This window comes from Pempheris klunzingeri, chromosome 18 (assembly GCF_042242105.1).
Source record: "Pempheris klunzingeri isolate RE-2024b chromosome 18, fPemKlu1.hap1, whole genome shotgun sequence".
Lineage (NCBI taxonomy): Eukaryota > Metazoa > Chordata > Actinopteri > Acropomatiformes > Pempheridae > Pempheris > Pempheris klunzingeri.
The window spans coordinates 3873625-3898902 of record NC_092029.1 but is presented as its reverse complement, the minus strand read 5'-3'; the positions used below and the strand labels follow the sequence as shown (position 1 = coordinate 3898902).

At 42.0% G+C, this 25278-nt stretch overlaps 3 protein-coding genes across 3 annotated transcripts in view; all 3 read right to left on the bottom strand.

Moving 5' to 3' along the window:
• Nucleotides 1-155: 155 nt before the first annotated feature.
• On the bottom strand, nucleotides 156-7150 carry LOC139217560 (solute carrier family 22 member 2-like). The gene is made up of 12 exons (XM_070848901.1): nucleotides 6797-7150; nucleotides 5058-5105; nucleotides 4793-4896; nucleotides 4373-4527; nucleotides 3628-3796; nucleotides 3254-3368; nucleotides 3042-3142; nucleotides 2743-2957; nucleotides 2363-2471; nucleotides 2144-2256; nucleotides 1793-1892; nucleotides 156-420 (listed from the first exon to the last, which is right to left on the bottom strand). The coding sequence occupies exons 1-12, from the start codon at nucleotides 7148-7150 to the stop codon at nucleotides 336-338; spliced, it is 1668 nt and encodes a 555-aa protein (XP_070705002.1). The 3' UTR covers nucleotides 156-335.
• A 1576-nt stretch (nucleotides 7151-8726) lies between these two features.
• On the bottom strand, nucleotides 8727-14335 carry LOC139217561 (solute carrier family 22 member 2-like). Its single transcript, XM_070848902.1, has 11 exons — nucleotides 13934-14335; nucleotides 13100-13203; nucleotides 12647-12801; nucleotides 12366-12534; nucleotides 11911-12025; nucleotides 11240-11343; nucleotides 10905-11119; nucleotides 10700-10808; nucleotides 10395-10507; nucleotides 10057-10156; nucleotides 8727-9549 (listed from the first exon to the last, which is right to left on the bottom strand). Exons 1-11 carry the CDS (start codon nucleotides 14333-14335, stop codon nucleotides 9456-9458), a joined length of 1680 nt encoding a protein of 559 aa, XP_070705003.1. The 3' UTR covers nucleotides 8727-9455.
• Nucleotides 14336-15260: 925 nt separating this feature from the next.
• Nucleotides 15261-25278, bottom strand: part of igf2r (insulin-like growth factor 2 receptor) — a 40726-nt gene continuing 30708 nt past the window's right edge. The window contains exons 40-51 of the mRNA XM_070849917.1: nucleotides 24544-24754; nucleotides 24054-24206; nucleotides 22824-23058; nucleotides 22085-22218; nucleotides 21748-21865; nucleotides 21003-21149; nucleotides 20639-20823; nucleotides 19992-20178; nucleotides 19727-19873; nucleotides 19548-19617; nucleotides 18566-18850; nucleotides 15261-18483 (exon numbers count right to left, since the gene is read on the bottom strand). Of these exons, the coding sequence (XP_070706018.1) occupies nucleotides 18325-18483; nucleotides 18566-18850; nucleotides 19548-19617; nucleotides 19727-19873; nucleotides 19992-20178; nucleotides 20639-20823; nucleotides 21003-21149; nucleotides 21748-21865; nucleotides 22085-22218; nucleotides 22824-23058; nucleotides 24054-24206; nucleotides 24544-24754 (2031 nt within the window). The 3' untranslated portion in view covers nucleotides 15261-18324. The remainder of the gene's footprint in view (nucleotides 18484-18565; nucleotides 18851-19547; nucleotides 19618-19726; nucleotides 19874-19991; nucleotides 20179-20638; nucleotides 20824-21002; nucleotides 21150-21747; nucleotides 21866-22084; nucleotides 22219-22823; nucleotides 23059-24053; nucleotides 24207-24543; nucleotides 24755-25278) is intronic.

Below are 25278 nucleotides of genomic sequence, written 5' to 3'. Positions count from 1 at the left end.
ACCTGTTAATGAATACAGCAGCAGAAAATAACTGTTCATTATGAAGATACATTAGCATGTGTGTATTGCTCTGTTCCAACATGACTGCTTAAGTTTGTAGCTTGGTATTATTTGATGTTAACAAGTGGTTCCTGTGGTGGAAACACAAGACACAGATCATACTCCCAGTTTTCTGATGTAAAGGTGTATTTTCTGTAAGAGCTGAAAAATAAAACTAAATACAAAAGGAAATAGGGAAGTCGTGCTTTATAGCAAATATATAAAAACTACTTCCTTGTTTTAAGCAGAGAGCAACATGTTGTATCACAGTGATTAAACTCTGCACACACATTCATTCACACTGTCGTTTCCTTGTTGTTGGTCAGATCTGATCTTAGACGTTCCTTCGTTTGTTGGTTCTGCACCATATTCTCCTTTTTCCTGGGATGAAACATACATGCTCTATTAAAAGCTGAATTAATTCCTAAAATTTCAAAGATTTATATTGTAGTCTGATAATCTTCCTCACACTAATTTATTGGTTAAAATATTTTAAAACTATTTCAAAAATGTTTTGGCAGTGATGGAAAGTAACTTCACACATACATGTAACACGTGAATCAGTACAAATCTGAGCTACTTGAGTTCTGTTGTCTGTCAGTATGTCCAGGATTTGGACTGGAGTTTGTTGTTTTCAATTCTATTCTGTATTCCTGACAGCAGGGTTTGGAGGTTTCCAGCTGCATGTATACTCTGGACAATTCAACTGATTTGGCAGAGCTTTGTTATTTTCCCTCGCTTTCTACAGTCCTGATGGTTTTAGCCGTGGACGTTCTCTTCTGGTTTTATTCTTGGAAGTATTGACATCTGGGAGCCTGGTTTATGTCCCTCAGACCACAAAGCTTATTATTATTATTTTTAACACCCTGCTCCCACAGTGTTCCTTCTTCTGTCCTAAATAACAACCCTGCCGACAGCTTTCATAAGGATTTCACTTGGCAATGTCTAAGAACCAAATCTGTACACAAATCAAACCAAAATCAAATCATTAAGTGCTGAATGTTTTACAACACCAAAGAAATAAAGAGAAAATGCAATCAAGCAGAATGGAAATGTCTGTGGTGTCACATGAAATCATAAAAGAACTAATGTCCACTTATCAAAAGCAGCAAAAGAGGCCATGTCCTATTTCTCCAGCATCTTTTCAAACAATTCAATTTGGAATTAACCATCCTCCTAGTCAGTAAACGGAAGCCTTCCCCCATGTTTTCAGGCCCTTTCATTGTGCACTTTAAAGGACACAATTGCTTAATTAAAGCTTTCATTGAGTCCTTCAGATGTTAGACCTGAAGCAGGTTCTGAACAGCGTTAATCCCACAGTATCATTAATTGGGAATAGTTCTCTGTCCATTGGCTGTGTTCCCTCCTGCTTTGAGCATGCAGCAGTGCGTTTACTTACTTCTGAAGAATATTATCTTGGACAAAGTTCAGTCAGGTTTCAGTCCACATCATAGCCCTGAAACTGTGCTCATTAAAGCTGCACAGGATCTTTTACTTAAAACTGATGCAGGAGATTGTTAGATTTTAATCGTAATCTTATCTGTGCAGCTGCGACAGTTGATGTTTTTATTCTATTAGATTGTCTTGAAAAGTGAGTCAACATCAGGGACACTGCTTTAGATTCTTATTGTTCTCTTTTTCTGTGGCCCATCTGACCTGCGGTGTTCCCCACTGACTACCTGACTTCCTTTATATCACCCAGCACTGGAAAATAAGACTAAATACTGTGTGGGAGGGTTGGGACATATCTCACCCATTGGGAAACTCGATGTCGTCAATGGTGTCAGGCAGAGGAGCTCCTTTGGTTTCAGGCAGCAACAAAACCAAACCTCCGGCTATGAACGCGACCGCTCCTGTATGAAATACGACAAAGGGATTTAATACACGGACTGAATCCATCACAGATATTTTTAAGAAGACACCACCACAAACTTAGGGCTTCATTAATAAGAGCACTGCAACAGTAAATCAGTCTAGGGGTATTCCAATAAGCTGCAGCAATTACATCTCAGTCTCGGCCTCCGCACTTTATATTGTTTGTTTATAGCGTTATAATTGGGCCACCAGTTACAGCAGCTTTAACACCATCATGTCAGAAACCCACCGAAGATGATGAGTGGCAGCTCCAGCCAGATGACAGCCAGTCTGTAGAGCAGGAAAGGAGCGATGATGCCTCCGACATCGCACACACTGGAACAAACGGACACTCCCAGGTTCCTGTATCCAGTTACTCCAGTTAGCCATTACGTGTTGCAAATACACCGTATAGTCCAAAGCTGCTGTCTCATGAATGTGAAAGTGGAGTTGAGCAGTCTGACCTCACCGGACAAACGTTGGGTAGAGCTCAGTGTTCACAAACACCACCATCTCAAAGGTCATGGTGATCCCCAGCCGACCGATGCAGGCCACCACCGTCTTAAACCAGAACATACCTGAGGCACAGACACAAGAGGACATTTTAAGGTTTGCATTTGTGTGAAGGTGTATTTGCCGAGCTTCCAACAGGACTTCGTTACATTTTGTCGGTATCTCCAATTGCATCTAGAGCCATTTTGGTCTCCACTTGCTGATAAAGCTCCTTAGACGTTGAAAAATAAACTGAGAGGTTCCAGACTAATGTGGAGATGCTAAGTTATCCCTCTGTACATGCAGCTCAGAAGAGCACCCCACTGCCATAGCCAAGCACAAAGAACATCTTCTCACTGTCGGGAATGAAGGCGGTGATGATGCAGGAGGCTCCGGCTACGATGTTGGCGGTGGCGAAAGGAAGGCGCCTGCCAATTCGTTCAATGGTGAAGAGGATGAGGAAGGCAGCGGGGAACTCCACCAGGCCGGAGATGAGGAAGTCGATGTAGACGTTTCCTCCGGCTATCCCCACCCGCATGATGAGGCCTTGATAAACCACAGCACTGGTGAACCTGCAGAGACAGAAACAGAACTCAATATCTCCGACATTTACAGGTTTCTCGGCGGATAAATCTGTGATTTTTCGTGCGTTTCACCAGTTGAACATGAGGATGAAAGTGTGTTTTCTCATATTTGGAGTTCTGATCAGATCCAGCAAAGAGGCAGAAGGAGAGTCACCTTCATCTTCAGTCAGTGTCTGAAAGCAAGTGATCCGGCACAGCACACACCAAAGTGTTAGTGAGAAGGAGTAGTTGTTTCCTTTCAAATGAATATGACATGTGAGAAGGAAATCCCTGAATCGATTTACCTCAAAGCTCTTGGAGAGTTTCTTCTTGTTCTCCTTGGCCATGGCTTCAGTGATCTCCAAAGCTTTTGAAGTGCTGTTCTGAGAGATGAGCCACCTTGGAGACTCTGGAATAAACCTGTGAAACAACAATCTGTGGCCAAAACATCTCTGATATCCAAGGATGCATCTAACATTTACATCTCAGGAGTGGGATGACATCAGAATAGAATCGCCTCAATATTTACTGCGAAACCACAGATGGTGGTCTCATTATGTACACGCTGACTTTTATTATCATTATTACTTCAAAGTATTTAAACACAGACATAAAAGACCAAAGGGAACTCTTTCCTAAGCAGATACAAAATGAAAAGCATGAATATAAAGTTTCTCACCAGTAGTAGGAGAGGAAGAGGAGGTAGGGCGCACTGATGACGACCTGCAGCCAGCGCCAGTCAGTGACGAAGTAGGCGAGCAGAGGGAGGAGGAGGTTGCCGACACTGAAGAACATCTGGTACAATATGCCCACCGTCCGTCTGTATTCCACCCCAACGATCTCTGTGACTGAACAAAAACAAGTGAAACCTCTGTATTTTACTAAATAAACAACCTCTGCTGACCTCTGACCAACACGTCAAACTATAACAGCATCGATGCCACGACTTCCACTTGTTTTCTGCACAGTTTTCATTTAGCTCTTCTGTTATTATGCACATTTACTTATGTTTGGTTAAACATATTGCTAAAGTCAACCAACTAATGCTTGTACTTTCTCCAGAACAGAGCACAGACATTAGTATTAGCATCAAGTACCGAAAGTAAAAGTACTCATTATGCAAATGATTTCAGAATAATACATTTTAGATTATTGGATTATCATTGGTGATGGATTACTGTGAGAGCATCTCTAATGTTGCAGGTGCTAAAGGTGGAGTTAATTTCTGCTACTTTATATACTTCATCCATAATATCAATAATCCTAATTTATAAGTGGATTTATATTTCATATTATTGATCTAAATAAGTACAGCACTTTGGTACTTTTCACTGGTAATAGCTGAACGTTTGGTTGCAGCACAACAGTCTGTTCATTGTGTTTAGTCACAACTAATTTCAGTAATTATGGAAATTCATCCTTACGCAGCACATATGAAGACATCCAGCCTCCTTTGACTCCGAAGCCAAAGACGGCTCTGGCCACCAGGATGAAGATGTAGTTTGGAGCCACGGCCAGCACAATCCCTGCGATCAAATTCAGCACGTTGGACATCAGGAAACTGATCTTCCTGCCAAACCTGCAGAAAAAAGGAGAGGATTCAATAAGAGAAGCTTGATGGGACATAATATCATCCATTTTTTCAATAAAAGTGCATAATTTAGATATCTTAATACATTTGGTACCTCTTCATTGCATTTTGTTTTAGATTAGTTAGAAAATATGAGACATAAATAGATTTTTCTTAATGCTGAATTCAGTCTTACATCCGCTCTTACATGTGGTATCTTATGAAGACCGAGTGGTTCTAAAAAGTAATTTAATGCTTTGATAATTTAACTCACCTGTCAGCAAAGTAACCAAAGGCAAAGCTGCCAATGAGGAAGCCTGCATTCAGAGTGGACTGGTACATGTCAGCTAACCATGCATCTGAACACACCAGGTTAAACTGCAACCGAAGAAGGAAGAAGGTTACACAGGTAAAATATTAGATGATGTGGCCTGCGATGTGTGCACAATTTGATTAGATTCATGAGAAATGAGAAATGTTTAGTGAAATTATATTGTTTTATTTGTTAGCATATGAAATTAAGCACAAATGCTCCTCACCTCTGTGACGAAGGACTTCCTTCCTTCGTAGTCAAACTCCCAGCCGGCCTTAAAAACAAAAACAAAACACTGAACACTTAATACAGACTGTAAAAGGACTCTTACTGTAAAAAATGTGCTCATCTGAACACATCAGATCAAAAATGAACCTTAAGTCTTCAAGCCAAACCTTTTGATTAATGCCCCCGACCTCCTCAGAGTCCAGCGCACGCCTGCCAAAGACTTGTGCTGTATTTCACCACATAAAAGTGCTTCATGGCAACAAAAACCGCATGGCCTTGAACAAATTTAAAACCATGTTAAAAGTCCACGTAACGGAGAAATGCAGCTGCTATAACTGAGGTGGATTTAGTCTCCTCCTTGTGTGATGTTTCTGTTCCCCGTTTGCTGGGTTTTATATTTCTATTTAAACGGTGCTCTCTTGGCCAGGTGTCCCCTTGTGGAAAAAATATTTCAATCTCAAGGCACTTCCTGGTCACATAAAGGTTAAATAAACAAAAAAACAAACATTTTCACTAAACTTCAGGGTCATGTGAGCAGACTGTCATTTTAAAGAATTTTTTTTTAAAAAGCTATCCCTGAAATGTGCTGCTTTAAAGCAACAGAACAGCATTTTGGGGAATTTGGGAAATGTTTTTCAGTTAGTTAGGTGAGAATAACGACACGCTGTCTCATCTGTGTGGTTGATATGAAGCTACAGCCTGCAGCCGGTTAGCTTAGCTCAGCACAGTGCCTTCAAACAGGAGGACACAGCCAGCATGGCTCCGTCCAATGGAAACAAAATCCACCTTCCAGCACCCGGAAAGCTGCAGATTTATGGCAATGTTGTGTTCAGTGTGTAGAAAAGGGGGTTTATGTACCGGACTGTTTTTTGGCTGTGAGCATCAACTACCTGGAATGTCCGCTGGTTGCCTGGCAACTGCTTTGAACCAGGAAATAGTCCGGCACATGACATACCCCCACTGTACAAACATTTCTTTTTGCACTTTAGTTTTTTTTGTGTGGATTAAACAAATTAGATATGTTGTCACTATAAGTATCTTCAGACGAGATGTTGCCTCCAGTTTTGAGTCTTTGACTCTTAAGCTAACTGCTTTTTGGAGCTTTATATTTATGACTGACATGAGAGTGAAATTGATTTTCTCATTCACCAGAAAGCAAATAAAGATCCATCCATCCATCCATCCATTATTTATACCGCTTGTCCGTCAGGGTCGCGGTGGAGCTGGAGCCAATCCCAGCTGTCACAGGGCCAACACAGACAAACACTCACTCTCACATTCACACCTACGGCCAATTTAGAGTCACCAATTAACCTAACCTGCATGTCTCTGGATTGTGGGAGGAAGCCGGAGTACCTGGAGAGAACCCACGCTGGCATGGGGAGAACATGCAAACTCCACACAGACAGACTCCAGGTTCAAACCGGGATTCGAACCTGGAACCTTCTTGCTGTGAGGCAACAGTGCTGCCCAAGCAAATAAGATATTTCCCAAAATGTCGACCTCTATATTTACCGTTTCCAAACCCTCAAAATAAACCAAGAGGCTGTAATCACGCTCCATGTTTCGGAAAAATAATAATTTTGACATATTTGGTACCTGAGATCCCATCGGTCCCCTCACAAGATAAATTAGGACCACACCATCCTCTAATACCCCCCAAAATGTTCAATGAATTTTACTGCAGAGTCAAATAATCCAGCAGAACCTACTCCAGGTCAGGCTCAGAGGTCTCACCTTGCATGTGGTAACTGGAACCTCACTCAGGTTCAGCTCCCGTGTGTCGCAGGTGAGCGTCGTGCTGTTCCAGTCCACCTCGTACTGCTCACAGCTGCTCTGCTGCAGCACTCCTGAGTTATTGACCACAGGCACCGTCAGCCTGCGACTGTCTGACAGGCTCCAGCCGCACGCCTGCCTCTTCTGCACCACCGCAGAGTCCCGACACCAGTGATCTGGGGTGAAACCCTGGAAGACGATGCCGACGTACACACCTGAAAAAGGTATTGACAAAAAGCAGAGCAAGGTGAAGATGCGTCTCTGACAGCGGCCAAAAGGCCCAGCTTCTTCCAGGACGTCATCAAAGCTTGTCATCACTGCTGTGATTCCAGTTCTTGGTGCCTTGAATATTAAAACAAGCCAACTTTTGTCCTGCTCTGCACTGCAGATAACCGTGAAATGCCTGTAGTCTGCTTTAGAGATTTTGAAAAACTTCTCCTCCCCGATGAGGTCAATGTGGAGCTAAAGTCCAGAAAGGCCTTTTAAAGATACTTAAAGCTGCAGTGGAGGTGAAAACACGTTACTGTTTGATGGAGTTAAACAGAGAATGGCGGAGGAGTTATGCAATCATTGAATGAATCTGAACTGGGCAGCAGCCAAAACAAATTCTGTTGGTATGCATGAAGTGTGCAACTGAGGTTCCACAACATAAATTTATACCATAGGACACAGACTCCTTTATTTATTTTTCCAAAGCGGTGAAGTTAAATGCAGAACTGGTGTGGTGTTCAGGGACCCTCACTCTTAAAGCTTCTGTGTGTAGCGTTTGAAAACTTCTGCACTGTGTGACATCTAGTGGCAGAATAAAAAAAAGGGAAGTACATTTAAAGAGCTGAATTTAAGCTGTTGCAAAGTGACTGAATGGTGGATTCATTTTGTAGCGTTGAGTCCATTTCTCAGGATTTTTAGGATTCTCTTATCTACCACACTCTCCATCTCTCTCATGATTTCCCCAAAGTGCATTCAAATATTTCCCCTCCCAATACCTGTCTTTGGGCTGAGAAGAACGTTTTATAACAATATGGTTGTACTTATTGATGGGAATTACTGCTCTTTGAAGAGCTCCATTACTTTCTGAGAGCTGCTCATCATTCTTTTTTATTTATTAGGCGTCTGTGATTATTTTGCAGGCAAACATATTAACCTCAAGGATAATGATAGGGTACGATTTGGACCAGATTCAAACTGAGCAATCCCACCAATATAATGTTGTTCCACAAGTGTGGGCAGCTGTGATCTGAATGATCTGAACTGGAAACGTGACAGAAGTTGTTGCCTGCTTTGTCACTGAGTTGTTGCCTTGCCTTGATTGCAATGAATTAGTATTAGAAAACCTTTTATTGGCACAATAAATGACTCATGTTGCCCCCTCACACATCTACTTATTGTGACTGGTTCAGTGTTTCATGTAAAAAACAGCTTTGTTCCCAAAGAATCAGATTGTTCATGAAGGTAACACTAGTTAAACTCTAGAATTACCTCTCAGTGAAGTAATTTTAATGGTTTGTGGCAGCGTCCGCCATTCGTGTGATAGATTTAAACTGTCTTTACATGCACAAGGGATCCACAGGAAACAACGGAGTAACTGAATTTATCTCCTGAAACTTTGCTGCGTGGCTTTTTTTAAATTTTTTATTGTGAGGCTGTCAACGCAAGCACAATGTAATCGTCACCACTGTTGGTTGTTGGTTTTTACTGTTTCTATCTATCAAAACAACATGGGTTTGTTTGGTTGCACTGTAAACAGAAACTGATGCTCAATGAGTGATTGCTGTGCGATGTTACCACGGTAACCACGGACGTTGTCAAATTGATCAGTGCTGAAAATCTCGAGGGCTACGACCTTAAGTCAGGGCAAATGTTTATTAAATGGCCTGATAACTGTTGAAAGTTGTGTTAAAAGAGAATTTAATAATTTAATAATGTAGTTTTATGACAATTATAGCAACATAATAACTCTGTCTAACTCAGTCATCCAACATTACTCGTCACCGAGGTTTAACAAACAAACATAAGAGCAATTTAATCCAAATACTAAATCCTTTTAGGATGATAAAGCTTCCAGACAAACAGAAAACATTTTGATATATCTGGCAACACAGTCAAAATCCACAATACTGTACATCCACACTGTTAAAGGTGCCCTGGGTGAGATTTAGTGGCATCTAGTGGTGAAGCTGCAGATTGCAGCCATCTGAATACCCCTCCTCCTCCAGGAGAAGCTAAGAGGCGACGGAGATTCTCGCTCGCTTTGCTTTTTCTAAAGCTGAATGATAAGAATGATCCTCCGTTTGTCTCAACACAAAACGATATTCCTCAACTTTTCTTCTTCTTCTTCTAACTGGTGCATTTGCACACCACCAAATTCAAGCTGCCACTTCAACATTAAATTACGTAAAACCCTTGTTTGTCTATTCTGGGCTACTGTAGAAATGTGGTGATGGACCTGCTCCCTCTGCAGATATAAAGGGCTCCTTCTGGGGTAATAAATACAGAGTGATTCTACTCGACTGAAAACACAGCTGTGAATACAATGTTCCATTTCTACCAATAAATCCCCCTGAATCCTACACATCGCACCTTTAAACAACATAAATAAATACTTTGGTCACGAAGGAGATTAAACTGTTGCTGGATCCTTGATGGTCGTCACGTCTTTGTTCGGCAGCAGAATGTCCAGCTGCTGGTTCTTCAATGCAGCTTTCTCCTTCAATCTGCAAACACACACACAACAAATTATATGATGCACATTTAGTCCAAACTTGTAGTTAATATAGAACTGCAAGAATCAGTCAATTAACAGAAAATTATCTGGCAATAATTTTCTATTTTATGATAAAGCAAAATTATATTTAAGAAAAAGTTTGTCAGTTCCAGCTACTTAAATGTGAGGATTTTCTTTGACGTGATAATAAACTGAAAAATCTTTAGGCTTTCAAATTGTTGGTTAAACAAAACAAAACACTGGAAGATGAAATTATAACAAGCATTTTTCAAGATTTTGTAGATAATCATCATCTGGGAAAACAATCTGCAGATGAATCGATAATGACTACAAACTAAGCTGCAGCCCTGATGTGATATATACGATAAAAATGTGACAGCATCTTCACCATAACGTGAGAAACAGCACCCAGAATATAAACATACGCATGCACATACACGCACTAGACACAAAGCACAAAGCCATGAGTTGTGCCAAAACAATAAAGGTTAATCACCTCTCTGGGAACTCTATGTCATCGATGGTGTCGGGCAGCGGCACACCTCTGGTCTCAGGAAGCAGCAGCACCAAACCACCGGCCAGGAAAGCCAGAGACCCTGCAGACACAGCGCAACATGTCTTAACGTTAATAAACACATCCGCTTTTTGTTATCAGCCAAGTTTGAAAATAATACAGAACAATACAGAACATCCTCATCTACTGTGGCTGTCTTTGTTTTATATTTTTTAGTTTTTATATCTATGTTCAAGAATCGATGGATGTCTAAAAAATCTCTGGTCATTTCAGACCGACTGCAACAAATGTTGTCACTCCATAAAAAATCTAACTCCCACCGAAGATGATGAGTGGCAGCTCCAGCCAGATGACGGCCAGTCTGTAGAGCAGGAAAGGAGCGATGATGCCTCCGACATCGCACAGAGTGGAACACACTGATACCCCAAAGTTCCTGCAGCCACAACAACAACCGATGATATGCACATTAGCACATGCTGCATTTGCCTAAATGGACATTTATCAGTGAGCTGCTTGTGGTTGTCTGGTGAGGCTAGTTTACATGTTTATTTGGCATTTTAGTCCAAATCAACCTTCAATAAATGTGTCCAGCCTTCGCACAAACAATCACTAGATGACATTTTACCGGACAAACGTTGGGTAGAGCTCAGTGTTCACAAACACCACCATCTCAAAGGCCATGGTGATCCCCAGCCGACCGATGCAGGCCACCACCGTCTTAAACCAGAACATGCCTGCAAGGACAAGCAGGAATATTCAAGGCAAAAGTGTAAACGCATTTTAGAGAAGCAGGAGATTGTAATCTGCTCCACATGTCCACCTGAACCTACTCTCAGGAATGAAGGCGGTGATGAAGCAGGAGGCTCCGGCTACGATGTTGGCCGAGGCGAAGGGTATGCGTCTGCCCATGCGTTCAATGGTGAAGAGGATGAGGAAGGCAGCGGGGAACTCCACCAGGCCGGAGATGAGGAAGTCGATGTAGACGTCTCCTCCCAGAATACCCAGCCTCATGATCAAACCCTGGTAGACCACAGCACTGGTGAACCTGGAAGAGACCGTCAATCATTACATGAGAAGAGTCGTTCATTGACTTTGCTGCAGCGACAGTTATGTATTACAAAAACTCAATTCAACAGATAAATCTAACTAAAAAAAAACTACTCACCAGTTGTAGCTGAGAATGAAAGTGTGTTTTCTCATTTTGGGAGTTCTGATCAGGTCCATGAAGGAGGCAGTGCTGGAGTTATCTGCGTTATCATCTGTCAGAGTCTGCAGGATCAAACATACACTCTGCTTTCATCACATCTCAAATACTTTAAGTTTCACATCTTTAAAGATTTAGTTCTGAGTATATCTGACTGTGGTGCAAGTTTCTTTTGCATTTCACAGAGAGAAAAAAAAAACTACTTCAACCTCTGCTGCACTTGAAGGATATGTAATGACATAAATAAACAGAAATTCACTTTAATTTTTTAGATTTAGATTTAGATTGACGTTTCCGTGACCCCACACAGGGAAGACTGATGGTACAGTTATTAACTAACTACAACACAAGATGCAGAATGAGCAACTACTACATACAAAATAAATATAGTTGCAAATAAAGTGGGGGGAAATTGATGCTGTAATAATAAATCAGTTGAATAGAATTAGTTGAAAGAAACATCTACAGTAAGCAGCGATGAGGACATGAAATAAATGACTGCACTTGTAGCAGCAACAACAAAGTGGGCGAAGTGTGCGTCTCATCCTGAACTTTATTTCAAGGTAGCAGAAGTAGACACAGTCTGATCTGGTGATGTTTTTGTGTCTCCTGTTCGATAAAACAGCAGCTACCTCGATGTTCTTCGACAGGGTCATGTTGTTCTCTTTGGCCATGGCCTCGGTGATCTCCACAGCTTTGGCGTTTTTGTTCTGAGACAGAAGCCACCTCGGAGACTCTGGGATAAACCTGCAAATAAAAAAAACTTTCATGAAGCAAAAGCAAACTTGATGTTATACGAGTATATAAACATACAACTTTTTAATCAGGGAGGATTAAAGGATAACTGGTATTTTTAAACCTGAGCCATATTTTTACTGACTGGTGGCACCAGACTCCATTGACAAAAACAGCAATTTTACTCACACTTTAAATTATGTGAGTTTATCAATAATTAAATAATGTTCATGTTTTTTGATAAGATAAGATATTCCTTTATTAGTTCCACGACGGGGAACATTTATAAATAAGTAAAATGTGGTACAATCCAGACCTCACGTCTGTGTAAAGCACAACGAGTGTTCCTCACCAGTAGTAGGACAGGAAGAGGATGTAGGGGACGGTGATGACGACCTGCAGCCAGCGCCAGTCGGTGATGAAGTAGGCGAGCAGAGGGAGGAGGAGGATGCCAACGCTGAAGAACATCTGATAAAGGACTCCCACTGTGCGTCGGTACTCCACCCCCACGATTTCTGTGACTGCAGGAGAGGAAGAAGAAAGGCTTCACGTATCAAGTAACGCTTGAAATGTGTTTGGCAGACAAAGAGGAAAACTGTTAATCCCATCTGTGAGGTTGAGTGTTGCTCTTACTCAGCACATATCCAGCCACCCAGCCTCCTTTGACGCCAAACCCGTAGAGCGTTCTGAAAACCAGTAGGGACACGTAGTTTGGAGCCACGGCCACCAGGATTCCTGCAATCCCATTCAGCAGGTTGGACATCAGGAAGCTCATTTTCCTGCCAAACCTGAAGGCAAAAGAACAAATAAGACAAAAAGTGAGTTAATAGTCAGTTTAATGGAGCAGCAGCAATGTTTTATTGTCAGATTTATCTCATGTTCTGCTAATTATACTTTGGTTTAACTGTCATAAACCAATGAGGCCACAGTCAGTACTTTTAAATAAATGAAAATAATGTAATATACTTGTTTACTGTGTATCCAGTTCAAATTTAACGTGGAGGGTAATTCAATGCATTTGGGAGAATCTGCACTCTCCATCACGCCAACACCACAACCAGACTAACCAGACGGTCTCAGACTTACCTGTCAGCCAGGTAGCCGATGGCGATGCTCCCAACCAGGAAGCCGACGTTGAGAGTGGCCTGGTACATGTCCACCAACCACCCATCTGAACACACCAGGTCAAACTGGGACAACAAGGGACAAACAAGTCGATCAGAACAACAATTTCCCTCTTTACATATCGTTCCTGAAACTCCATAAAGAAGAAATAAATAGATAGTTACAAGGTAGAAACTGGGTTCATGTTCAGTTTTTCAATCTCACACCTTGTGTTTATTCTCACTACAAGTAAATAATTAGACATTAAAATCTACACTCGGTAATCAGGCACCTTAAAATGGATGTAGGGATGTAGAGAAGAGACGAAAAGACGAACATCACTCTCACATCTGGTCTGTTTGCAGCTACAGCCAAGGGGTGATTAGCTTAGCTTAGCATAAAGACTGAAAACAGGTGGAAACAGCTAGCTGGGCTCTATTCAAAGAGTATTTCTACTTAGAAGTCTCTGCTTCTGTTACAGCATATAACTCCCCCTGAATTGTCCTTCTGACATTTGTGGATTTAACAAATGACATGAGATAAATGAACTCCTTAAAGATCCTCCTCTGGATGATATTTGGACAAATGACGAGTGTAAATGAGCCCAAAGATGCAACACAAGGTGCTTTTAAATGTTGAATGAACCCTTCAAAGGAACCTTTTTCACATTACTTCTGTACACCTGTTAATATACATATATAACAGAGATTACAGGATCATTTCTAGTCTTTGTTCACCCAGGCTGCCTCATGTTGTGATGTTGATTTCATAGATTTCACTATTTTGTATTTATTGTACTTCACCTTAGTCACTTACCTCAGTAACAAAGGACTGTCTTCCCTCGTAGTCGTACTCCCAGCCCTCTTTGCAGGCAGTTGTGGGGGTGTTGCCGAGGTTCAGCTCCTGTGTGTCGCAGGTGAGCGTCGTGCTGTTCCAGTCCACCTCGTACTGCTCACAGCTGCTCTGCTGCAGGACTCCTGAGTTATTGACCACAGGCACCGTCAGCCTGCGACTGTCTGACAGGCTCCAGCCACAGGCCTGCCTCTTCTGCACCACCGCAGAGTCCCGACACCAGTGATCTGGGGTGAAACCCTGGAAGACGATGCCAACGTACACACCAGCCCAGGGCATGGACACCATACACAGCAGGCCGAAGATTCGCTTCTGACAGCGGCCGAACTTCCCAGCTTCTTCCAAGATGTCATCAAAAGTGGTCATGGCTGCAGAAGTGTTGATTTTTTTCCTCTAAAAACTGCAAGAAACAACTCCAATAACTTCAATCACAGTGCTTATAAGTCTACAGCGTTGCCTCTCTGTCCCCTGACACGTCTGTCCTTTGGGTATTTAACAGGAGAAGCAGGAGCAAAGGTCCACAGAAAGACGTCTTTGCTCTGCAGGCAGTGCAGCGGAGCATTAAAACACGTTTGCCATCACTCCTTCAGACGTCAGGAGAAGCGTGACACTTGATCCTGGCAGCAGTTTATTAACATAAATGCATCAACATGGACACGTTTGCTTGTGCCGACCGTCTCTGCATCTTACGCACACATCGTCAGTGAGGCTGTCAATCAGTTAATATTTAAATCTTAGTCCATGTCAGACATGACTATCTGACCTGTTGTTAAGGATTTTCTATTTTCCTGTAGAAGGTAAATGTGCCTGTCAAGTCTCCAGAAAGTTGAGGGACTCTCTTAATTAAATGCTGTTATGAATTGGCGCTATATAAATAAAGATTGATTGATTGATTGATGGATGGATGTCCACGTCTCTATGCACAGGGAGGTGGGACCTGAGGGATTGGTGCTGGTGTTCAATAAGAGTCAGAGCTGTTTTACTGTCTATCTCCAAATCAAGTCTTGAGTTATTCCAGATACATCAGATTTAAGTCTCAGTCTCACAATCACTGGGTTCGCTTCTTGTCAAGTCTCAAGTCGTTCGACAAGTCCAAGTCAAATTTCAAGTCTACGTCAATTCTCAAGTCAAATCTCCAGACCTCCCAGATGAGTCCAACTCCTTTTGAGACAAGTAAATGTCTCGTGTTCTTCGAGACGAGTCCAAGTCAAGTCTAAAGTCACCTGACACGTCCACGTCGAACCTCACGTTATCTAGTCCCTGATTTCTGCAGATCAAACCACAACAAAGATAAACAGCGCATCTTATTTATTCAAATAATGCAAGATTTTTTACATCAATGTTTTTTTTTTTTTTAAATAGGAAAAACAGGCAAAGAGCTGAAAACATATCAGACAACATAACTTACATCAACTAAAACATAATAATGATCTCCCATAGTACCCAATCATCACAGAAGATTTCTTGTGCTTTTTTTTAGTCACTATATTCTCCGAGCTCGCTTGTCCGCCTTTGAATCAAACTCTTGATCTCGAGCTCAGACTCTGAATTCGTTTCACGTTGCCCTAAACAGTCATCTGCTCGAGTGGAGACAAAAAAGCACAAGAACGTGAATCCATTCATGTCTTCATAGGAAAGAGAAGGTCCAGTACAGGCACCATGCAGATGAGCCACACAAACTTTGGTGCTAAATACAGCAGAAACAGACGTATTTGGACTGATGGAAGGACTTCAAATACTAAACAGTACCACCTGCTTCTCTAATATGAGGAGTGCTACTACGTGTCCTCAGGAGAGATGAGCCCGTTACAAAGCGCCGAACACAAGTAGATGCTTTCACCATTGGTCAAATCTCCAAAAGCTTTCAGAACAACAACAGCTGAGGTCCACATGTTGAATGAATGATGGACGTTTGAAATTAAATGTAATAAAAACAGGCTTGGTTTCATTCTAACTTTTGCTGGACTTATACGATACTTCAATAATAAATATATGATAATTCATTCGGATCGGAGTTAGTTGTTCTTTGGAAACCGGCCCTGTGTACTTTGTATTATCACCTCGTTATTATTTATGTAGATTTTACATTGTAGAATAACCACATCATTAAGTTACCGCACTCAAAAGAAGCGTTGAACTCAAAGACCTACAAAATTGAACGGATTACATGAGAAGTGAGTCTTTAGTGTAAGATGTGAACAAAACCTTCAGTTCTTCTTGACCGTTCTGGAGTCTGACAATCGTACTCAAAACTTCATTTAAGTTTGTGATCTGAGAGATGATAATACAAGGAAAAGAAGTTATCAGCAAAGGGACGGGAACGTGATGTTTTCTATCCGTTATGATATTCTGGCACATCCCAAATCATCCATAAAAACACTGAAGTTTCCGATGCAAATGCCAGTTGAAGATCTTTTTCTTTTTTTTTTTTTTGTCATTTTTTGTCTATGTTTTGGACAAGTGGCATCTTACAAAAAGCTGTTTAACAAATTCTGAGTACAAAGCTTTAGAAATACCCTGAATGGTGAACCTTTGTTATTGACTGATAAGAGATTTTAGCAACGACATCACGTGTTTTGTTAATAACTTTAGTTTCTGTGGAGTGAATAATGAGAAAAATTAAAAAGTAAGTCAACTTCAGAACATCTTCTTTGGCTGGGAGCAAAGAAAAGCAGTGGGAGGGCACCCAAATACTCTGTGTGTTTATACTGTGTGGGTTTACTCACATCTTTTATGTGTATCATTCACTGCAGTCATTTGGAAACTGAAATACCTCTGCCCCAGATCTCTCATCATTACTGGCATCCTTTGTGAAAACACTAGTTTCATTATCAAGCAGAAAACGTGTTAAATGTTGAGTCTGTTTTCTTCACATTAATGCTTCCCTTCTGTCTGTCTTCTTGTCTTACATGCATTTGGCTAAAAAAGGGCTGACTTCGGCACTACCAAAGACTTGGCTTTACGGCGGTAAATCTCACTTTTTGATGCAGCAACGTCCACAATCACAGACCTGAATACCAAGACTGAACCTTTAATGTCCGAGAGCGTGCAAGCGGAAGAAAAAAGTCCAACTTCCATACATTAGTGCCAGCGGTGGCTGTAGAAATATGGCTTTGGAGGGAGAGGGGGGGGAGGGGGCTTCAAAACCAGCACAACCTAAACTAACATCTCAAGCTTCACTTTCAACCTCCGTCCTCGTCGACTGTCCATTCACACTTAAGGCCATCTCTATTTCCGCGCAGAACAGAGATTTGTACAGATAATCAGCTCAGACAACCATTTAAATAATCATAAAAACAGATGTGTGAGCAATTCACCGGTGAAGACAACAAACAAACAAACAGAACATCCATATTATAGAACATTATCATCTATGTACAATGTCTCAGATCAAAAGAAGACAAAAATCAATCTGTCGCCGGACACGATTCATCGACGAAAATGCAATTCATCATCAGGAAGGCATCACGCTTTCTTTTTGAGGGTAAAGAAAGAGAAAAGATCCTCTCTTATAGCAACTGTAAACAGCAAGAAAAGACAAATGGGTGTCTTCATTCCCTTTAGAAACAACACAAGCCGGCACCTTCACTGCCTACACGCAGGGGACTGAACCAGCTGCCCCTTTATTTTCTCCGGTAGCCGTCGCTTCTCTCCTAATACCTGCTAGAATAGTTTCATTTTTGAGCTACTTAACTGTACATCACACCACAGTTATCAAATACAGTCCTAATGAGCCAAAGACCATTAAAAACTACACCAAAAATCACCTCCAAAGCCGAGTCTGCAACGAGACATGTGGTCAGTATTACTTTCAGTAAAACAATATTAAAGTGCTAAAGCAATGGCACGACTTTTAGTCAAAACTCGAGAAGAAAACAAAGACACGATATAATTTAACATCTTTCACTGACATGCCTCATTGCAGGGTCTTCATGTGGGGAAAAATGCTTTTTGTGCCTCTGGGGATGATTTTTAGAGGCTGAACTGGTTAATATTCAATAAATGTGGCGAGACTGAAGTAACTAAAGCAAATTATTTCATTTCAGAATTATGACGAAAAATATGAGAAAATAGGATGCAGGTTAACAAATGGCCTGCAGAACACTTTAAATAACCAGCTATCAATAAATAAGAAACCATGTGCTAACATCGGCAGTCAGTAGACAGTGAACTGGATAGAGTCTTAGTAGGCCAAGTAAAGGTGCAGTCCAACAAAAAAAATAAATCCCAAAAGAGAGGAACGGTTTCTGCTTTCACTGTTGTTGGTATTTCATCTTTGCTGCTATTTTGGAGACATTCACTGAGAGAAAAGAGTTCAGATTGGAGGTGGGTGGAGAGGGAGGGAGGAAGTGACATCACACCCTGAGGAGGTCCTCGTCACTGTCATCCTCGTCCCGTTTCCTATTGGCTGCCGCGTTGTTACCGTGGTTAAGGCCTGAGGAGAGAGGTTTGCTGCTCTTCCTCTTCCTGTCCGACTCTTCCAGTAGGCCGACCAGGTCCTCGTCACTCTCCTCCTGAAATGAAGGACTTCTGTGAGGTTTTGGGCACCGCGTTAGGAGACGGTAACACCTGGACTGATGCTGGGAAGACACTCACCTGAAGGAAGGGACTGCGATGGGCGGCGGAGTGCCTGGAGACTCCAGAGGACTTGACCACTCGCACCCCCGGGACGCTCAGCACCTCGTCCTCGCTGTCATCTTCCTGCTCGTCCAGCGAGAACGAGCGCAGGCCTTCTGTATTCACCGGCTTGGTTGTGATGTGACCGTTGCCATGGTTACTCCTACCCCGGTTGGACGATGAGGAAGAGGATGTGGGAGGGGCTTCAAGCTCCTCCATTAGCCACTCCATCTCCTCTTCACCCCCTTCTTCGTCCATGTTGACCTGGAGACAGTGGAAGAAGTACTCAGATCCTTTACTTAGGTAAAAGTATTAAGTAAAGTGAAAATACTCGACTACAGCTAAAAGTAAACAACATCAGTCAAATGTAGTTTAAAAATAGTTATTGTGCACTAAAATGTTTCCTGTCAGTGTTTTCCTGTTATATCTGATGTGTCTGGATAAGAGGTTTGTCTTGTTTTACGTGTTTTCTTTTGTGTGCGAGCACCCCAGGAAGAGTAGCTGCTACCACAGAATAAAGAGCAAAGGAGTTGGAGGATTTTCTCAGCCCATAAAGCAATAAATAATTAACACATAAAACTCAAAATCACAACTTTTGCATCTATGTGGTTTTCACTGGACAGGACAGGTATGAAAAACTGTAATCTGCAAAGCAACTAGAGCAGACAGACAAAAGCAGAGGAGTAAAGAGTATTTGCCACCAAGATGTAATGGAATAGAAGTATAAAGTTGCATAAAGTGGAAAAGCAAAGTATAAGTACCTCAAATTTGCACTGAAGGGCAGTACTCGTGCCTGAGGACTTAAAAGGCAGGTTGGTGAGCCATCTGCATAACTTACAAGCGTTTGTGGTTGCACAATCTCAGAACAGGCGTTCCTCTGCACGTGGCTGACAACATGAACTGGACAGCTGCCAGGTAACCTTCACTACACTCTGCAGTGCTGCTCCTCAGATCAACCTACCTTGGAATATTTGTAGGAGACTTGGTTTCCTCTCCTGCAGCAGCCAGCAACCTTCTGAATCACCAGCTCTCTGTTAGAAATGTGCAAAAACAAGACAGACAGGCATTCGTGAAGTTCTTTCAACAATTTAAAAAAAAACATTTGTGCCAACATCTTCGAGCTCCTCTGCCTGGTCTCACCTCCTCTCTTTCTTGTGGAGCAAAAGGCCCAGCAGACAGATGGTCAGACCCACCAACAGGAGGCTCAGCATCACCCCCACCGCCTGGCTCCGCCTAGAGAGAGCTGGAGCTTCGCTGCCTTCATCATACGACTGTGCGTCAACAGTTCTGTGTGGCGACAAGAAGGAAGACTTACACATATTTACTAATCCTTAAGTCTGCTGGAGTAAAAACCCAACTCCAGATGGTTTATGGCCAAAGAAGTAGAGCAAAAGTGTTTACTCACGTGAGACCACACACAGCGTCTGTGTGCCACATGAACAAATACTGGCATTCATCCGTCTCCAGCATGAACTCGGGGATGCCGACGCCTGCCGAGGGGTTACAGTGGAACATGATGGTGGACGACACCCTTTTGGTCTTCTCCCGCCCACACTCTGACTCCGAGGACACCATCACATCCAGGTTTCCTCCTGATGGAAGAGCAGAGACGTTGTTGACATGCTGTTAATGTTAAATTAGTGGAACTGTGAAGTTCATATATTGAATCAGCAGATTTTCATGACATGACTGCTGCTAGTTTTTTAAAACATCACTTTTAATTATCAGCAGTGAACTGATGGTCATTGCTAACATAATGCTTAGCATGTTTAGCATCAACGTGAGTAAACGTATAAATATATTACACGTTGGCACGTTTGCTGATTCACTCAGTTTAACTTACAGGTGTGTAATTTAAAAATAATTCCCAGATGAAAAGTGAACTTATCTTCAGGACCCTTGAGTGTTTCTGTCAAATTTCATGACAACCCCTCCTCCAGTACTTGTGGTGATATGAACCAAAGTGTTCGACTGACAGAACAATCAACACTGCAATCTTTCTGTGATTAATTCATAAGTAAATACAGGCGGACAAACCAAGCACTGGATCACCTTTAATGTAGTACTTGGCTTTGCTGGAGGAGCCGATCTTGCGTCTGTAGGGCCCGTTGAGTTTGACCTGGCAGATGTTTGCTCCAAGACAGCTGGGCAGGGAGTTGTTGGTGATGCCGGACAACTGGATGTGGTAGATGTAGCGGTCGCCGTTCGGACGGATGTCTCCAGACGCCTGATGATGGCTGAGAGGAGGAGGAGGAGGAGGGTGAAGACGAGGGTAAAAACAGACCAACAACAGTAGAAAATAAAATGGAGACATTCTCTAGACATCTATAATAAAGTATGTCCCCTCTTTCATTAATCAATAGTTTTAGTTGTATGAAGACAGGTGTACTGGGAGCAGGACAGGTGTGTGTGTTACCTGAAGTAGAGAGCGCCCAGACTGAGGTTGGCTCCAGTGTCAGGAACCTGTATTGTCCCATTCACCATCTCCACCTCGTGCTGCTTCACCGCACACGCCGACCGAGTCTCCCAGCCGATCACAAACTCACATGAGACCTTATCAGCACTGACACGGACAGAGAAGAGAGAGTATTAGCATGGAGCCACTCTGAAAACTTTAGATATTTCAGAAAGACACATTTAAGACACCTAGGACCAATTAAACTAGTGAATCTAAAAAACCAAAAACTCAACTAATAAATGCTGTGAAACTGTCAGGTCATGAAAAAAAGACACAAGTTAAACCTTGAAGGGCAAATTAAAGCAAGTTATTCTGTTTAGTGCAATAAATAACACTAAAAGTTACAGAAACTGCTTTTGAATCAATCCAAACATGGAGGTACAGATCTATAAAAACTGATGAGGAATGTTTTGCAATACACCTCAAATGATGAATAAAGTTTAACTGTAAAGACAAAGATTAACTGGAAGTTAGAAATGCTGAACCAAAGAGTAAATGAGTGTTTTTGCAGCATCACATTTAGTAGATAATGCACCGTGACCATGTGTGCGAATGAGGCAGACTTTGAGTGAGCTCAAGTTCTTCTTCTACATCCCTAAATTCTCTCATTTCATAAAGTCATTTAGTTTCTCAGTCAGTTTGGTTGTGTGTGAAAATAATATATTTAAAAAGGACCAGACGACTTTATTCAGGTGTGTGTTACCTGATGAGTGCTGGGTGTCCAACAGTGGAGCCACAGCTCAGCTGGATCACAGTCTTGGCCTTCACGCCGTTACCACAGACATCGTCTCCCGCCGAGTATCTGACCAAGATCTTTCCATCTGCAGAAGTAGTTTGAGACTTTTCAATAATTCACAATAGCACTAAAATCCAGAAAAAAAGCCTTTCAACTAGCTTCATTAAATCCTGTTGGTAACAAAATGGTAAAATATAAACAAATGATGACTCTAGGATATTAGACACTTTAAGCAGACATCATTACTGGTCCTAAAGAAGTCAAACATCAAGCAAACACAAATGAGCAGCTCTTGATCACCCACCAGCGTGGCTCATTTGCTGAGTATAAACTCGGCCCAGCGTCTCCGTCTTTCCTGCTGAGTGTCGGCACACAGTTGCTCCCTCTGGACAACCTGGTAGTCCGCCGTGGATCCCCTGACACAGGTTGATGAAATACCTGAGGACAGAATATGTCATGTTTGATTAAAGTCAGGACTCAGGGAGTCTTTAGGTGGCCCTGCAGAGATATTCAGCTTTTTTCACCAGCACTTTTAGAAATATTTCTATGTTGTGAATTGGGGAAAATTATCATTTCCAATTCATTTGCTATATTTATTTCATTTCATCTTGTATTTTAAATAAGACTTGTGACTGTCAGTCCTAAAACTAAACGTGAAGCAGCCATGCCCAATATGATAAACACCTCAGAATAAAATGCTAACGAAGACCAGACTATGAGACAGAGCCACAGAGCACTGTGTAGGAACAGCTTTACCAATAGCTGTTGTGCTTGCATAAATATGGACGCCCATTTCTGACACTATAATGAAAAGATCCTGTAAGTCATTAGAATGAGAAACTTTCTTCAAATAACAACTTTGCATCTTGAAATAACCAGAAACCTTCTCAAAATGGCGACTTGAGATAGTTTCTCATTATTTCGAGATACTAAGTCATAACTTCGATAACATTTCTCATCATAATGACTGAGAGGAAAGAAAGAATATGAAAATGAACCTATACATGGAAACAGTGTCCATCTGTGAGTAAAGCCAGACTTACGAATCTCCTTGGTGCCTAAACTTCCACGGCTCCGTGAGGGAGGACAGAGTTCGGAGGTCGAAGGTCTGATGCTGGCTGACCAGCTTACACTCCATCTTCCTCGGGGGACAGACGGCGCTGGTCCTCCACTGAAAAGTGGCTGAACAACCTGCCGTCTCTGAGAGCAGCTGTGGGGAGCCGCGGCCTGCAGACTGGTCGCAGGTAAACAGTATGGACGACTGGCGCTTACCAGAGGCTGGAGGAGAGACGAGAAGGGAGGAATGGATTTTAGAAGAGAGAGAAGTAATGCTTGAAGCGACAGCAAAGCATTTTCTCACCAACAACATTTGTTTAATTTCCTTTTTATATTCTCTGATACCAGTGTTGTCAAAGTAGGGATTCCAGGATGGTACATTTAGAGGTGACTGTCCAATCAGCTGTTCTAGTATTTTAGATTAACAACTGCATTTTTGTCACCAACAAATTGTCCCTGCTCTTAAATTAATTACCACTCAGAAACAACATCGTTTTTGATTCCTTAGAAATCCCCTCTTCTTTCATTTTTTGGCCCCTTTGATACTTTACATAAAATACCTAAATTTTAATTGGTGTTGACGTGCTCAGGACTCTGCATCCAAGGTCAACGCTGGTTAGAAATATTCATTTCTGAGACAAAACTGCACTTGGACAACTTTGCAGCACCGCTCTCAACACAGGCAGACAACGGGGCTCTGAGATGATTCACAACACAGGAGAGAAAAGGAATCTGCTAGATGAATCAGATTGAATTTTTCACAAAATATTCCCCAGCACTCAAACAACTGTTGAGTGAAGAACATCAGTTTTTGGCTAAAGTGCTCGTAGACAGTGTTATGATGAGAGGTTGCGAATTGGCACCGCTTGGCTCTGAAGGATCTCAAGCCGAAGCGTAAAGGCACCAGTGACTAGAAAATGTGTGACATTCTTTGATAATAAGATACAGGCAGGTTGGAAAGATTAAACAAATGACATTTAAGCCATAAATGCACATTAATGCTTGGAAACAATAAGATAATTGGTTCATTTTACATAAACAAAATGGAGCCATTAATTCTGACCATTTTAAGACTAACACTCTTCTTCCCGGCTGCCTGCTCCCCGTCTCACAGCGTCAGTCTACACTAAGCTTCCTTTAAAAACACGAGTAATATTTGTGATCTCCCTGTATTGCAACTGGAAATCACATCCCCCGCCCTGACAAACAGCCGTCACCTTCGCTGCAGAATCCCCACTTCCGGTCTGTGTCGTAGTCGGCGGTGGTGGCACACCACTTCCTGCCGTCTGTTCGTCCTTCTTTGGTGCACTCTGTAAACGACTTCTTCATGAGAGTGAAGGGGAACACACACACCTCGCCCTCATTTGTCACTAGAAGACACACACACACACAAAATCACAAACTATTTGTTCAATGTCAAGTTCTCAAGTTCATTATCTATTTATGTTCCAATTTGTTCCTGATACAGCTGAGCAACAAAAAAGGTCTATTTCTCTAAGGGTCCTTTCTATAATGTTGTCAGACATTTAGAGTAACAATCTGCAAAAACAAGCACTTTTAGTAGACGTACTTCAAACTACCGCTGTAGGATTACATTACAGCCACACATTCATGGCTGCCGGCAGAGGTGATCTACTGGATCAATTCAAAGAGTTTTTGTATCTAACAGTCATTTCAAACCCAAAATATGGGATATAGCAGACACACCTGGCGGGCAGGGATCACCGCCACCATACTGCATCAGTACGGCCTGCTCGTCATGTTTGAAGTCCATTGTTATGGCCTGTTTGATGCCAAATGATGAACCTAACTTGTCTGGACCAGAACCAGACACCCGGCAAACTGTGCTCTTCTTGCAGGCCGGCTCTGCCACTGAGCCACAGACGTTCATGTGGTAGACGCTGGAGCCCGCTGGTACCTAAAACACAGTGACAGAACATTATCACGGGTGTTAAACTGGTAGTCCAAAAGGTGCAGAGCTACAACCTTCCCTGACTTATAAATGACGTATAAATGTAACACGACATGCAAAAAGTCATTTTAAACTGACTTTAGATTAGAGATCTCAGACTGTTTAGCATTTCTATCTTCTGCTCGTCTTGTATTTATCATTTTGTAACTAACTACTACTATTTTCCTACCATGTTTGGTGACTGTGCCGCAGTTTTTCAATGTCACAGTTAGAAAAGTTCAACACTAATGACACTAACGAGAGTTGAGGAGGATAAATGGTCTCTAAAGTTTCATGTAACCATAACCAATCAAAATGTGTGTGAAACCAGAAAAAAATATTGGTTATTTCTATTTGAATAATAAATGACTTGCCCAAATAATTAAAAAATTAATTCCCTGACTTTCCCCGTCTGTAATAGACTTTTTTCTAAACTCTAAATTCATCACTTTCCTGAATGTCGATGACCCGTGGGGAGCCTGGAAAGCAAA